General features: G+C 39.5%; 1 protein-coding gene across 3 annotated transcripts in view; it reads right to left on the minus strand.

The window, feature by feature from the left end:
* The window catches only part of Cht10 (Chitinase 10), a 114630-nt gene that overhangs the window by 4444 nt on the left and 93867 nt on the right, over positions 1–16319 (minus strand). For all 3 annotated transcript variants that reach the window (XM_069314874.1, XM_069314875.1, XM_045727592.2), the window contains 17 exons: positions 16052–16237; positions 15698–15820; positions 15219–15549; positions 14255–14437; positions 12961–13172; positions 12259–12394; positions 11774–11916; positions 11235–11420; positions 9314–9439; positions 7852–8017; positions 6184–6431; positions 5093–5338; positions 3722–3890; positions 3151–3362; positions 2727–2862; positions 2298–2440; positions 1331–1519 (listed from right to left, as the gene is read on the minus strand). In XM_069314874.1, the coding sequence (XP_069170975.1) occupies positions 1331–1519; positions 2298–2440; positions 2727–2862; positions 3151–3362; positions 3722–3890; positions 5093–5338; positions 6184–6431; positions 7852–8017; positions 9314–9439; positions 11235–11420; positions 11774–11916; positions 12259–12394; positions 12961–13172; positions 14255–14437; positions 15219–15549; positions 15698–15820; positions 16052–16237 (3135 nt within the window). The remainder of the gene's footprint in view (positions 1–1330; positions 1520–2297; positions 2441–2726; positions 2863–3150; positions 3363–3721; positions 3891–5092; positions 5339–6183; positions 6432–7851; positions 8018–9313; positions 9440–11234; positions 11421–11773; positions 11917–12258; positions 12395–12960; positions 13173–14254; positions 14438–15218; positions 15550–15697; positions 15821–16051; positions 16238–16319) is intronic.

Consider the following 16319-nt stretch of genomic DNA (forward strand, 5'->3'; position numbering starts at 1 on the left):
CTCCTTCACCACCTTCCCTCTCTCCTTCACCACCTTCCCTCTCTCCTTCACCACCTTCCCTCTCTCCTTCACCACCTTCCCTCTCTCCTTCACCACCTTCCCTCTCTCCTTCACCACCTTCCCTCTCTCCTTCACCACCTTCCCTCTCTCCTTCACCACCTTCCCTCTCTCCTTCACCACCTTCCCTCTCTCCTTCACCACCTTCCCTCTCTCCTTCACCACCTTCCCTCTCTCCTTCACCACCTTCCCTCTCTCCTTCACCACCTTCCCTCTCTCCTTCACCACCTTCCCTCTCTCCTTCGCCACCTTCCCTCTCTCCTTCGCCACCTTCCCTCTCTCCTTCGCCACCTTCCCTCTCTCCTTCACCACCTTCCCTCTCTCCTTCACCACCTTCCCTCTCTCCTTCACCACCTTCCCTCTCTCCTTCACCACCTTCCCTCTCTCCTTCACCACCTTCCCTCTCTCCTTCACCACCTTCCCTCTCTCCTTCACCACCTTCCCTCTCTCCTTCACCACCTTCCCTCTCTCCTTCACCACCTTCCCTCTCTCCTTCACCACCTTCCCTCTCTCCTTCACCACCTTCCCTCTCTCCTTCACCACCTTCCCTCTCTCCTTCACCACCTTCCCTCTCTCCTTCACCACCTTCCCTCTCTCCTTCACCACCTTCCCTCTCTCCTTCACCACCTTCCCTCTCTCCTTCACCACCTTCCCTCTCTCCTTCACCACCTTCCCTCTCTCCTTCACCACCTTCCCTCTCTCCTTCGCCACCTTCCCTCTCTCCTTCACCACCTTCCCTCTCTCCTTCACCACCTTCCCTCTCTCCTTCACCACCTTCCCTCTCTCCTTCACCACCACCTCTCTCCTTCACCACCTTCCCTCTCCTTCACCACCTTCCCTCTCCTTCACCACCTTCCCTCTCCTTCACCACCTTCCCTCTCCTTCACCACCTTCCCTCTCCTTCACCACCTTCCCTCTCTCCTTCACCACCTTCCATTTGCCAGTTCATGTACAGGAGGTCAACCTCAACTCGCCAATGACCATCCCCGAACAAAGATCAGTCACTCCATAAGATTTGTCGAGACTGGTCCCAAGTATTTGGCCCCTCAACCTCAAACAGACACACAGACAGACAGATACATCTATCTCTTTTATAGATACAGATTTATATTACAGTATTAATCAGTATGGGCTGTGACTATTCTCAATACACAATAACAATGATAGTATTACTACATCATTAACATTAGAAATAATGGTTTTCTATTCCTATCATAATTATGTACTGCATATTAGTGGTGTCAGAACACGAAGGTTGCAACTGATGTGTTACCTCGTAGTAGGCCAAGAAGCCCGCAGCTTTGGTGTACTGTCCTGCCTGGCCCTTGTCTGGTGCATGTTCGTTAAGACCGTGTCCCTTAGCTTGCCATCCCAGGGAGAAGGCCTGCCCATACAAGGGCATACCCATCACCAGTTTCTTGCGGTCCGCTCCCTTCTCGATCCAGTAATGGATGGTGGAATTCTGGTGCAGCGAGAGAATGTCAACATTTTTATATTTCATCATTCAAAAAGTATGAAAAAAGTTCAAAATACATTAGTTTAACTATATTCTAGAAAACACTACTTGATGTCTGATAGAAAGAAATTATCTTTGTGTGTTATTAAAAATATAAAGTACTAAATATGGATGATGGAAACTAAGTACTAAATACAATATCACTTCAATGATATAATACAGCATATATATTCCTGAAACTGTGTAAATATGTTAAGAAATAAAAATAGGTTTTTATTATTCTCTTACTGACTTTTAACATTAGTTGTTTCCACACAGTTACAAAATAAACTTAATGATTAAAATATTGAAATAAAAATGAGTCAATTTAAGCAATTCATTTCACCTTGAATTGAAATGTTAAATGTTAAAGTAAAAAATTATTTAATTCTGGAAAACGATTGGTTTGAGGAAGTATCCTCCCAATAACTTAGTTGTTCAATAAACCCTTGAACTATATGTTTAACACATCTCTAACCCTGTCCATGGAGGACAGAAGAAAATGTATATATGCTGCTTAGCATTGTAAATGTGTGGCCACGTTTGTGGTAGAAAATAATAAAAAAAAAAAAAAAAAAAAAAATTTAGTAACATTTTAATCACTTATAAAAAAAATATTTCATTTATCAATTAACACAGTTTGCATTTATAAAAGCACTGGAACATCTACACTGGCATCTATGGTGAGAAATAAGACCTCGTGATCTTTAGAGTGGACGTACACAGGTCACAGACTGGCACTCACCGTGTTAAATAAGGGTTCGTCGTCATCAGGGTGGTAGTACATAGGTGAAACGTGGCCAGTCTTCTTGTCCCAGTGACCGTGGTAGTCGTAGGTCATTACGGCGATCCAGTCAAAGTAGCGGTTCAACTTTGGAACATCATAACCTGGGAATGGAGAGACTTACTAAGTCTGCTATGTTGCACAACATTCAAGCTAGAAAAATGGTATACTAAATTGCCCAAACTTAACCTAACCGAGGACCCATGAATAGAAAACGTAACACCTCTTCAATTTGGTGAACTGTTATGATTTATGGTACATCATATTTTGAAAGGGAATTTTATGTCAAGATTCAATATATTATTCAAAAGGGCAGGCTGGTTGAGGAGCAGTAACTCAACTTTAAATTTTGCCAAATAAAATTGAAAGTACTGTACTGAGAGGTCTTGCCTGCATCAATAACTTTGTAGCTGGGGGAGACAGCAGCAGACAGTAGGAGACCATGAGGCTGGAAGGCTTCATGCAGTTCCTTCACCCACTCGGCAAAGGCGGCCTTGTCTGCTGGGTTGCCCTTCTCACAGTTCACCTGGGAGAGAGAAAGACCACAAAGTACTGTAATGCAAAATATTATCTTCCTTATTATCAGCATTCTGGAATGGTTGATAAAGTAATGACCATGAATATTATAATCTCATGTTCTAACCTTCGAGAATACAATACAGTAATTGGAATAAGGCCCAACTACTTGGATGGTTGGGGATTGAATGCCAGTCTGCAAGAAGTGAGACTGTCATTGTACTAACCAGTTCAAGTGGCTGGATTAGTACACATACACAGTACACATACAGTCTATATCAGTACACATGCATCTCACCTGCCAGCACACAGGGTACTCCCAATCCAGGTCAAGACCATCAAAGTTGTATTTCAAGATGAATTGTATAACATGTTCATTGAAATTCCTACGAGCTGCTGGATCATTCACTAGTCGGCTGTACTTGTCGCCAGCCGAGTCATTCCATCCACCGATGGCAAGAGTCACTTTAATTCCATGTGCTTTCAGAGCAACCACCTTCTCATAGAATTCTGTAGAGGTAATAAATGAATCATGGTTTTCATATCTGAAATCTTCTAACATAAAATGATACAGTTTTATACATAACTAATACTGTACTGTATATCATGTGTTTCTTTATTGAATAGAGCTCATAGCAAAGCTTTTATCTAATAAAAATAATTTTGTCATACAACACTGCCCAAAACATTTAGTATGAAGTATGAAGAGTTTAATAAAGATGTATTCCACCTAAACACACTGAAATACATAGATTAACTCTAACATTCTGAAGACACAGTGGCCCTCGGGTATATTGTATATTTTTAACAAATAAAATTATTATTACACTACAGTATTACTATTATTATGATTAAGAAACAATACTCACTGTTGTCAATATCAGCCCAGGAGTCGTGCGGCCTGATTACAAGTTTGGTGGGGTCAAGCACAGCAAAGCCATATACAATATGCGTGCATAAGTTTGGATCGATGTCACTAGGCTTGTACTTGGCTGGCCCCTGGCGATACCACGCCCAGTTGGTGAAGTAACATACAACCTGCACACAAGCATACACGATGCATTAGTATACTTACTGCAGTGTTCAAAATGAACGCACAAGTTAAATATTTGTGATTATATTGATGTATAAATATAAATATTTATACTTAAAAAATATGTTAAGATCTACAGCTTAAAAATACATATACAGTACACTGTAAATGAAAAAAATGAGACATGGTGAACTGTAAAGATACAGCTGCGGATGAGAGGTGTAGGCTATAGGATAGAGATGAAGACATACAGAGACAAGTCAAAATTAAGCATCGAATGCAATGAAACTTTTTTCTAGTGTGCTTTCACTAACTCTCATAGTTAAAGTACTGGCACTTCCATGTCTTAGCAAATTGCACCAGGCCTTCGAGACCTACCATTGTCTAATAAAAGTCAGGCCCAGAATTTGGGCCTCTTCACGAGATGGGCGGAAGCTTGGGGAATTAGATACTAAACCAAAACTAAGAAAACCATCATTGAATGTAATGAAACGCCATTTTCTGGGTGAGATGCGGAGGCTTCCCGGAGCTCTCCGGCTGATACGGAAGTATTAGCTTTAGGCATCAGTCAAAGTATATGGAGTTCTAGGCCTCCCAGAGACCACGAGCCAGAACCTGGCCCCCCTCAGAGCGGCGCGAGGAGCAATGGCCTATAGAGATACCTGATATATGGTTTAGAAGTACTCTATGTCTGCCATCGACTGGGTTGGGCACCCAGAAAGATAGGCACACCAAAATCCCCCCCCTCCCCTCCACATTCTGGTGAAGGACTGCTACTAAAATGCAATTTTAGGCCTAGAACTCTGTTACTACTAAAGAATTGCAACTAAAATGTCCCTGGTAGGCCTAGAACTCCATGTAGATTGACTGATGCCCAAAGCTAATACAGTACAGTACTTCCGTATCAGCCGGATAGCTCCATGGAGCCAAAGGGGCTTCCCTCAGAAAAACCCATAATAAAGAATAAGCATAACAAAATAAGTGACTGCTTGAAGCTACAGTAATATGTAGAACCCTGTAGGTATGACAAACAGAGCTTAAAGGAAAAAATCCTCAGGAAAATGGGGGAGAGGATCTTTGACCAGCCACCAGTTTCCTGTCCCCATTGAGGCCACTAGATAAATGATGGCCTTCAGGTAAATTCAGGTAAATCTCTCGATGTAAGAACTGTCAGCTACAACCGGAATTTGGTCTCAAGGGAGCTCACCATATAGCCACTATGAGGTACGACAGGTGGTCTGGCCACCGATGGGGTACTCGGAGAAGGAACAATGGGCCTCTGCCAGGTGGCCATGGTAGTTGTGGTAGTACGAGTGGTAGTACGAGTAGTAGTACGAGTAGTAGTGGGAGTCCTGGTGGTAGTGTGCCATGAAGGAGTACCAACTGTGACAGGAGAGCCAACCTGTGGAGCCTGACCTATTTTACACCCCTTACTCTTCCAATCACATCTGTCCTGTAGGAAGAAAAAATAGGGTATTAATATTTTTACATCTCCAATTTAAATTATTCCAGGAAAATTATAAATATTTATGAAACGAGATTCAAATAAATAAGAAATAATAATTGTTTATTTACACAAAAGTACATACAGTCATACATAGGATACAAAAACAGTGTAGGATTCCTAGGTTAGGCAAGTACAATGCCTAAAGCCAAAAACCACAAAGCATTTTTGAGCATAATGTGGAAAGAAAAAAGTTATGAATATACAGCATGTACATTTGTCAAAATAAATTATTATTTATATAAATTTTTTTGTTTCTGGTTAATAAGTGTAATTTGTGATTGCTTATACCTCTAAGTATAGAAATTGGCTAGTTCCCTCAAACTTTGCTCTTTCCTTTACCTAAGACAGCTTAGGGAAGAACTCTTGAAGGTACAGTACTGTACTTGAAAGCTGCCGACTTCTTATCGAGAGTTGTGACACTTGGTTTCCCTAAGTCGGCAGTCTTCCGATACCTTCAAGACGTCTTCCCAAAGCTGGCTTAGACGTAGGTCAAAGCAAAGCTTGACGGGGGCAAATAATAATAATTTTCAATACTTTGGTGACATAAATAATTACAAAATAACACTACACAGGAACAACAAAATATTATGATCTGTTTGCCTATAATCCAGAGTCAACCCACACTAGCACTTGGAGTACTGTATATTCCAACCTACACCAGTACTTGCAATACTGTATCCCCCTTCCCTCTTCTCATTTCCAATTCCCAATTCCATCTTCCCGTCCCCCATTCCCAATTCCATGCCTCAGATGAGTTTCTTATACTCTGAGGGGGCCACAGAAACACTAACCTTGACCCATACGAGGCCTCCAGCACACTTCCGTTCAACTAACTCGCCGTGGACACACTCCATATATTTAGCGCAGTCTGTTGGGTGAGGGGTGAGGGTATTGGACTGACAACTCCTCAGTGATGGGGTGCTTTGTGAGGGTGGTGGTGGTTCTGGTTGTTCAAGAGGGTCTACATCTGGTACATCTGGGGTCTCCTGATCAGAAATATCTGTTTCTGTGGGCACGAATGGCTGCATTTCATCCTGACCTATGGAACAAACACAGAATGAATGAACATTAATTTTTTCCATCGTCCTTGTTTGATAATAGATAAGATAGATAATAGATAATCTATTATCTATAGTCTACCAAGTACTATTAAGACTCCAGTATCGTACTCACAACCACCTGAACTCCGGAATTATGGTACTTCTCAGTTGAGGGGATCAAGTTTCCCCTCCTGCCCTTATTAATATAATATGGGAGATCCAGTTGTATTTGAAATTTTGCAACCTCAGTCACTCATTAATGCATGGCAATTTTATAAAATAAAGGTTTTAAATTTGTATAACTGAAAACACACATTTATCAATAAAAATATTCAATTTAAAAATTGAATTCCATGTATTATTTTTTTTTTAAATTCAAGCTCTGTAGGCTCCTACAGTACATCTAAACTATCATTATCCAACAATATTATTATATTCTATCTAGACACCCAACCCACACATTTGAAAGGAAAGGAAGTGAAGATGTTTCAGTCCATCCTGGACCATTATCAGATCCCGTAAAGAAAAAGTGCGAAGTAAAAGGCGAGAAAGTAAGATGTAAACCATGAGACCATGATAACATAAGAACATGTGAATAAGGGGCACTGCAGATCATTTGTTTTGTTGGGGTTAAGAAGCCTGTACAGTATATGTATGTATGTATGTACAGGTGTGTGTGTGTGTGTGTGTCTATATATATATAGACACACACACACACACACTTAAGGCTTGTATTGAGGTCCCCCAAGGTCAACCACTAACCATCCCCCAGGAAGCAACTCCACAACAGCTGCCTAACTCCCAGGTACCTATTTACTGCTAGGTGAACAGAGGTAGTATTGGGTGAAAGGAAAGGTGCCCAACTATTTCTGTCTCGCCTGGCAATCAAACCTTGGATGCCAGATTGAGTCAAGAACGAAGCCAACTTTGTGAGTTAGTTGCGTGTCCAATTTTCAACCACGTTATTGTGACTTCATGTCTGTATATTTTATCTACAGTACTAGATAACTACATTGAGTTTCCTAAGTCTTAACAGTCCAACAAGTGCCACTATTACATGATTTTATTCATACATGCAGTATGCCAGCTTATGTACCATAGTCCAGTATTAAGTATTACTCCAAAATAGCACATATTAATATACGTAGTCACGATCAAATGGTATACTCAAAATGCTGTGTGTAATTACAGTAGTTGCTTTATAGCATACAAATGCTGGACCTACTATTATTGGTAATCACCTCAATCTTATCCAGGTATTTGTTATAAATAGTATTTAATTATTATTACAATTATTATTATTATTATTATTATTATTATTACTAAATTATTATCAGCATTATACTACTGCAATTACTGAAGTCATTTACTACCATAATAATAATAATATCACTACTAGTGCCGAAGAATCTCACACACCTTCGAGAAGGGGGCAGTTAGGATCGGGTTCCGGGTAGTTTCTGAGGACCCTATTGATGGTCTTGAGGAGTGGATGACGCTCACAGCCACAACGGTTCTTGAAGTCATCCAGGTCCAGTGCCCAGATCATGCCACCACCAAGACCCATCATCTTGATGTATTCCGACTGATAGAGAAAAGGCATCCATTAGTATCTCTTGATGTCCACAATATAACTATGCAGTGACACACATACCACATACAATAGACCCCTACAATATACAAGTTACCTTGAATTTACCTTGAGATGATTTTGGGGCTTAGCGTCCCTGTGGCCCAGTCCTCGACCAGGCCTCCCAGGTATAAATGGTCATTTATACCATTTAAAAGAAGAAACATCACACACCAGGCACACTCAAATCAAATCAAATGTTTATTCAGGTAAAAATACATACAGTGCATACAAGATGAGTTACAAACATAATGTTGGATTTCTAGATAGAGCTAGTACATACAGTGCCTAAAGCCACTGATAAGCACAGCATTTCGGGCAAAGTGCATTTGGTGCACTGCATGAAGTATGTGTCCAACACAAGCTATGTACACAGAAAACCATGGTTATGACAGGCCATAGTCCCACAGACCATACTGCATGGACTGAGGTGAGCATGGTCTTTGGGGTGAGGATGGGATGTAGGATGAGCATGGGCTGTGGGGTGAGCATGAGATATGGGTGGTAAGCATAATGTGTCATGATCATGGTCCTTAGTGTACTTGACTTTCAGGCAAATTTGCACCACAGTCCATGCTCAGCACAAATACAGTAATTTAGAACAAAAAATCACAATTCAATAATTTATATTAAACTGCCTCTATATATTCAATATTCTTCCTTTACATACACACCCCACAACAAATGTGCATCACAGTTCTACAGTGATCTGAGAGGTAGTATGCATACTAGTATTGTATGTACTAGCTCTATCTATAAATCCAACATTATGTTCGTAACTAATCTTCTATGTATGTACTTTTACCTGAATAAACATTTGATTTGATTGTATAACTAACCTTCTTCATATATCATACCATCACTGTTACTAATTTATAGCTTAACCACATATACTGGCAGAAAGCATCCTACAAACTTTCATTGCTACAGTGATCAGAACATGTATGACAGAATACTGATTTTCCAGTGACACGAATAGGTAGCCTGTACTTAGGCTTACTGAGGTTCCCTTTGGCCAACTATTGACCTTCCCCGGGATGCAACCCACAACAATTGTCTAACTCCCAGGTACCTATTTACTGCTAAGTGAACAAAGGCATCATGTTAAAGGAAATGTGCCCAACTATCTCTGTCCTGCTTGAGAATTGAACTTAGGGATCCTCAGATGTGAGCCAACAGCATAGACCACTGTGCTACAGTACCCTAAAACTCGCCTACTTAAAGAGCTCTGAATATGCGCACCCTACCCACCTTATATCTGATCATTGCGACGTCATCGAAGCCAACCCACTGGTCAAGCTTGTAGGCATAGGGGCCCATCCTCCCCTGTGGGTCTCTCACCACTGTCCACCCGCGATTCTGGATTCTGTAGCAGATCTGTGGAAGAGGAAACCAGTGATAGCTAATGCTACAATTGTAAGGCCTGAGGATAAAGCACTTAGCTCATATTCTTATACTGCACTGGGAATGAAGGTGATGAGTCACAATAACGTGGCTGAAGTATGTTGACCAAACCACACACTAGAAGTTGAAGGAACGAGGACGTTTCGGTCCGTCCTGGACCATTCTCAAGTCGATTGTGAGACAATCGACTTGAGAATGGTCCAGGACGGACCGAAACGTCGTGCCTTCAACTTCTAGTGTGTGGTCTGGTCAACTGGGAATGAATATGAGGACAAAGAGTTGGGATGTGAGAAACTGAGTGATGGAGCTCTGGCCAAAAACTTGGACCATCGGGGTTAAATACTGACCCTGCCAAAGAAGCAAGGCTGTCTTTCTACTGACCACTCTAAGTCAATGGATTGGAAATGAATGAGAATTATTTTATATACATATATATATAGAGAAAATATGAAGTTGAAATCAGAGATGATAGAAAAGATTAAAATACAGTACAGTGCATATTACAAAAATTACAAATAAAACTACGAATTAATTACTTATCCTAAACATTTAAATAACCAGTTGATGAGGATAGTGGGGGTTACCATCAATGGGAATGATGGGGTGGTAACATCAATGGGGATGGTGGCGGAGGTGGTACTACCAATGGAGGGGATGATTGTGGTGGTGGTACCATCAATGGAGGATTGTGGTGGTACAATCAGTGGGGATGATGATGGTGGTACCTTTGGGAAGGTGTCGGCTTCCTGTCCTTATTGGAGCCACTAGTGAGATAGTGGCCCTCAGGTAAATTCAGGTGAATAATGCAGTAGTAGAAATAATAAAGTAGTTGTAGTAACTAAATCATACTGCAGTAGAAGTTTTCAACTAGCACAGTAGATCTACAGTTGAACCAATATCATAATAAAACAGTAGTAGTAAGATGTAGTTTAAAGTAGCATTAATGTCGTTATAGAAATCGTAAAACACGATCCGCTAATCATTTAACAACCAGGTACCCAATCACTGCTGGATGAACAGAGGCGTACAGTTAAGGAAAGACGCCTAGTCAATCCTCCCCCACCAGGATACGAACCCAGGCCAAAATTTGCTCATAAAGTGCAAAGCGAGTGTGTTATCACTGTACCATGGGGACTGTTTTGTGTACTAGTGGCTTTATTAAACATGCACCTTTATATAATAAATAAGCAACCACTGTATCATGTTTGTATATTTTTAAATAACAATAAAAATTATTATTGTAATTATTGTTATTAGTATTTACAAGAGTAGCAAAATCTTAATATATTTATTTATTTATTTATTTATATATATACAAGAAGGTACATTGGGTTTGTGAGAATACATTGGATAGTACAGTATTTACATTCTTGTAAAGCCACTAGTACGCGCAGCGTTTCGGGCAGGTCCTTAATCTAGCAGATAATTTTAAGAAGGTAATTTCAATCAGAATTGATAAATGATAAAGATACATTACAAGAGAAAAATGAGATGAGAGAGATATGTAAGTATATTAAAGCACATTGTTATATTAAAGCTCTGATTGATTACATTGACAGCTTGATTAGTAATTTAAACAAGATTAATAGACACCATACAGCAGATTGACAGCACATATAAGACAGCAATGATCACAATGGTAAAGATGTTCAGATTGGGTACATAAAGATTGGGAGACTGGGTAGCAAAAGATACAGATAAACAAGATTTGAAAAGATACAGATAAACAAGAAATTACAAGATTTATAAATAAAGATTTTTATATTACCTCATAATAGGCAAGGAATCCTCTTGCCCGTGTGTACTGGCCAGCCGTGCCCCCTCCATAGGTCGGCTGGTTGAGTCCCTTGTTCCCGCGCTCTGCCAGGCTGAATGATTGGCCATACATGGGCATACCCATCACCAGCTTCTTTCTATCTGCCCCCTTCTCGATCCAGTAGTGAATGGTGAAGTTCTGTGCAAATGAAATGAAAGTCGCAACATGAACAGGAACTCCTGTTTCAGATACCGGAAGTCTTGAGGTCATGGCTTCAATAAATTCCACATCAAACATACAGTTCATGAAGTTAGCTCTAAGAATAAGGTGTTAGATTTCATGACTGGTCATGTTATGCAAGGTCCAAAAACCAATTTGTTATATCTTTAGATGAAAAATACATTAACCATTTTAAGAACTTAAGCTCAGTTACTAGCTTTAAGGATGCAATCTTGACTTTAAATAAGTGACTTTTTTTTAAATATGACACCAGTCGAGGGATCCGGGAAACTTGCTGGGCTGATGCCATTTGCGGGACTACGGAAACTCACAGTATTGAATGCAAGATTGTCGTCCTCAGGGTGGGCATACATAGGGGAAACATGGCCAGTCTTCTTGTCCCATTGGCCATGGTAGTCATATGTCATGACAGCAATCCAGTCCAGATATTGACTCAAAACAGGCACATCGTAACCTGGAATGAGTGTGGAATATTTTGAGACAAAATCTTATTGGATAGAAAAGGTACACAGAAGTAGAGATTTTGAAAAAATAAAGTGATTACTTTGAAAAATAATTAATTCAATTTGAGTATATACAGGAACAATAATATAAAATAAATGAAAGTAGGTTATGCACAGAAACTACAGAATGTTTAATAAACAGGGTCTGAAATTGATTGCTCTATTTGTAGCATCTACCCATCAAATATCCATCGAGTGCAACTTGCATTCAAGTCAAAAGACTTGATAAGAGGTATATATATCTTATAAAGATAAGAGGTATCTATCAGAAACAAAAGCTCTCCAAGACGTACCCATGTCAATAACCTTATTACTGGGAGAGACAGCAGATGATAGGAGAAGACCATGAGGCTGGAAGGCCTGCTTGAGTTCTCTCACCCATTCAGCAAAAGCTGACTTGTCAGTGCTGGGACCCTTGTCACAGTTCACCTAAAAGAAGAGGAAAGTTAGAACATAATTAATTTAATTAGTTTTATCAGAGACAGGAAGCCTGTGTGTGTGTGTATATATATATATATATACTTCAGGCTTGTACTGAGGACTCCCAAATGTGAACTACTGACCTTGACCTTTCCTAGGATGCAACCCTACAACTGTTGCTTAACTTCCAGGTACCTATTTTACTGCTAGGTGAACAGAAGCATTTGGTAAAAGGAAATGTGCTCAACCATTTCTGTCCTGCCCAGGAATCAAACCCGGGATCCCAAGTTGCATGTTGAGAATAAAGTCTATGTACTGTATTGTGAAACCCTATCTCTCAATATATTTTAACATTTTCATGCACCAGGCTATCAAACAAACCGCAATTACAAATTATAGTACAATGTACAGTATTGTTTTTCTGTATGGCTATTGTTTTGCTAAATAAATAATAAACAACATTTTTTCACTAACATTTTAAATTTCATAAACAAAATTAATATTTTTGTATGTTCATGGGAATACACTTTACTAGAACAAAACTGCTAGAATATTTAGTGTTGCCGATTCCTTACCTGCCAGCACACAGGGTACTCCCAGTCCAAATCAAGGCCATCGAAGTTATACTTCAGGATAAAATCAACAACGTGCGCATTGAATGCACTACGAGTTGCACGGTTGTTCACCAGGACGCTATACTTGCTTCCAGCAGAGTCATTCCATCCACCAATGGCTATGAGAACCTTCACCCCTTTAGCCTTGTGGGCCACCACACGCTCATAGAACTCTGCAAGAGTAATGCCACACAGGCTATAAGGTTTAATTGATCTCCCTAGTGCTTTGAAGCTTGACTCATGGTTACATTCAACAGTTTTTGCTTCGCTTGATTTTTTTTTGGCCAACACATTTAACTAATGCAGTGTTAGCACTATACGTACAAAATGTATAATCTGTATGTGAAAGCTGAATACAAATACTATAGTGGTATTTTGAGCTGTTTTTAAATGTATTTGCTGAGAGAGAGGTCAAGCTTTCTGGCCCTGCCTCTTAGCTTTGGCATGCGAGTATAATAATAATATTTGTTACAGGTATACAGTATTTCTTGAACATGTCACATATATTAGCTTACTTCTCATTTAGTATGAAGTGTTTACCCATTATACACATCAATAGTTTTTATCTGAATTATTCTACGTTTTGCCCTAAACTCTTTGCGTAGTAGTGGCATTATTTGATGTGCAACTCCTGTTCCTATAAATGTACCTCTTTTATATTCTTTGTATGCACATTTTTATGAATAAAATATTATTATTATTATTACTTTATATTAAATACATTGTTACAGTAAAAAATTTATGTATTTGGGTACAAGTATTTATATATTTTATAATGCCACTAATTATGTAGAGCATTTCAAGCAAACTTTAAAATTATGTTTCCACTGTTAATACATTTGAATGGTAATATTGTACTGTACTTAACAATAAGAGATCTATGTTAACATATATAAATAGAAATAAAAACTAAGATGTTTAGCTGATAACATATAATTCCCATTGTTGAGGAAAGAACAATCCATTCCTAGGTTGAACTAATGACTTTCCCAGTGATGAAATCCCTAACTCCTGGGTACCTATTTACTGCATGGTAAACAGGGGCATTAGATGAAAGGAAATATGCCCAATCATTTCTGTCAGGCCCAAGAACTGAACTTAGGATTCCTATATACAATTACTGTACAGTAACTTGCAAATAACTACTGTAACAATCTTCCTTTGTAAATTAATATTAATAATATTTTATTAATACAGTATTAATAAAATACTGTATTATTATTATTATTATTATGGGGTTACTAAGGTCACTCACTATTGTCATAGTCTGCCCAAGAATCATGTGCTTTGATTTTGTTGGTGTTGGCATCAAGAACCGCGAAGCCGTAGATGACGTGTGTGCAGAGGGAAGAGTCGATGTCCTCGGGAACGTACTTGCCTTCTCCTGGCCGGTACCACGCCCAGTTGGTGAAATAACACACTACCTTGTACCCATCATCTGTGCAAGGAGCAAGTAAGGTTATATCGGGTAGGAAAAGTTATCTATTTCTATTACTTACAGTATTTTATTATGCTACATGCATTCTTTGATGACCTATGAAAACACCTATAGATGTTGTACTGTTTGGAACAGGAAGCCTATTAAGTTTATCGAGGTTTCCCATTGGCCATCTTCAATAGGTGAATAGAGGCGTGAGAGAAAGGAAAAGTGCCAAACATCCCTTCCCGCCCTGGATTTACACTTGAACCAAGGCGGGTACTACGTGACGTAGTCTAAATATACTGTATTTGAGTTTCTGTAGCCATTTAATAATGAATGCCAATAGCAGTGCAGATAGTCTAAATTCATAAGAGGAAATCTAAATGTTACTGAAGTGCAGATTTATGCTTTGTTAGGATTATATCAAGGAAGACTTTAAGAAATACTTAAATAAGGTTTGTAAAGAAGGGTTTAAGAAATATTTAAATAAATCCTGCACTGAAAGAATGGCTAGATGATCTACTTTATCCGGCAGAGAAAATTTGCGAGTATCTCAAAACACATTGTAATTTAAACTATTTACAGTAATTATTCATTTACTATATGGAAAAATTTACACCCCCTTTAATTAAGCCAAGCTGTCCTGGAAACTTGTACTATAGTAGGAGGTGGAGTGATGTCTCTAATATAAAATTTATTTCTAAATAGAAAGCAGATTTCAATCATTAAAAAGGAAGAAAAATGACCAAGTAAAGTTAACATGCCAAATAAACCACAGCCATCATGCACTCGTACTCGCCTCCATTAGGTTTTTGGTATACAGGTCCTGATGTCCCGGGTTTAGGAGTGATAACATGTTCTGGGACTGACACTGATGGGGTTGTTCCTTGGGACCATGATGTCTCTGTAGACACTTGTTTTACCGGTGACGTGTCTGGCTTGGATGGCATTATGTCAGGTTCTGGTAACCGTAATGGTGGTGGTTGGACACCAGATTTGCTTGGGCCGAGCACTTTCTTGATAGTATTCAGGAGTGGATGGCGGCCCTGTCCACAGCGGTTGTTGAAGTCATCAAGATCGAGGGCCCACACCATTCCACCAGCCAAGCCCATCTTACGGATGTACTCAGACTGTCAGCAAAAAGAAAACACATTAAAACTTACTCAATTCAAGGCACTGGTTCCTAAAAATGGCATGCAATGCATAATTATTAGCTATAGGATTTAATCACAACTCCTTTACGGTTTAAAATAGAAACAAAAAAATAGCAAATCATACCTTCATCCTGATGGTATCAACATCATCGAAGGACACCCACTGGTTGCCAGAGTATGCATATGGACCCATCCTGCTCTCAGGGTCCTTCACCACCTGCCATCCTTGTTGAATATTTTTGCAGATCTGAGGGAAATGTGATTTATCAATGTTTCTGAATGTGGAATGTCTTATTCAATTTGTCATGTACGAATCTAAAGCTCATGACAAAGCTGGGCTTTAAATCACACCTATTTAATCCAAAATGAAAGAAAAGAGACACAATTAACATACTGTACTTTATTTCATAATAGGCAAAGAGCATATTGCACTTAGTAATAGGCAATTGACATAATATGTAAGAGGCAATTGACATACTTCATAATAGGCAAGGAAGCCGCGGGCACGGGTAAACTCTCCAGCCTGACCACCACTTCGGGCTGGGGAATTTAGGCCAGTATTTTGGGGATCGTTGAGGGTGAAGGACTGTCCATAGAGTGGCATTCCCAGCACTATCTTGTCCTTGGAGGCACCTTTCTCCAGCCAGTATCTGATGGCAAAGTCCTGAGGATGGAAATGATGTGCAATGTATAATCAACATGTAACTTGTATATTGTTTTAAACTAGCTAAGAGGAGGGGGACAAG

This window comes from Procambarus clarkii, chromosome 80 (assembly GCF_040958095.1).
Source record: "Procambarus clarkii isolate CNS0578487 chromosome 80, FALCON_Pclarkii_2.0, whole genome shotgun sequence".
Taxonomy (NCBI): Eukaryota; Metazoa; Arthropoda; class Malacostraca; order Decapoda; family Cambaridae; genus Procambarus; species Procambarus clarkii.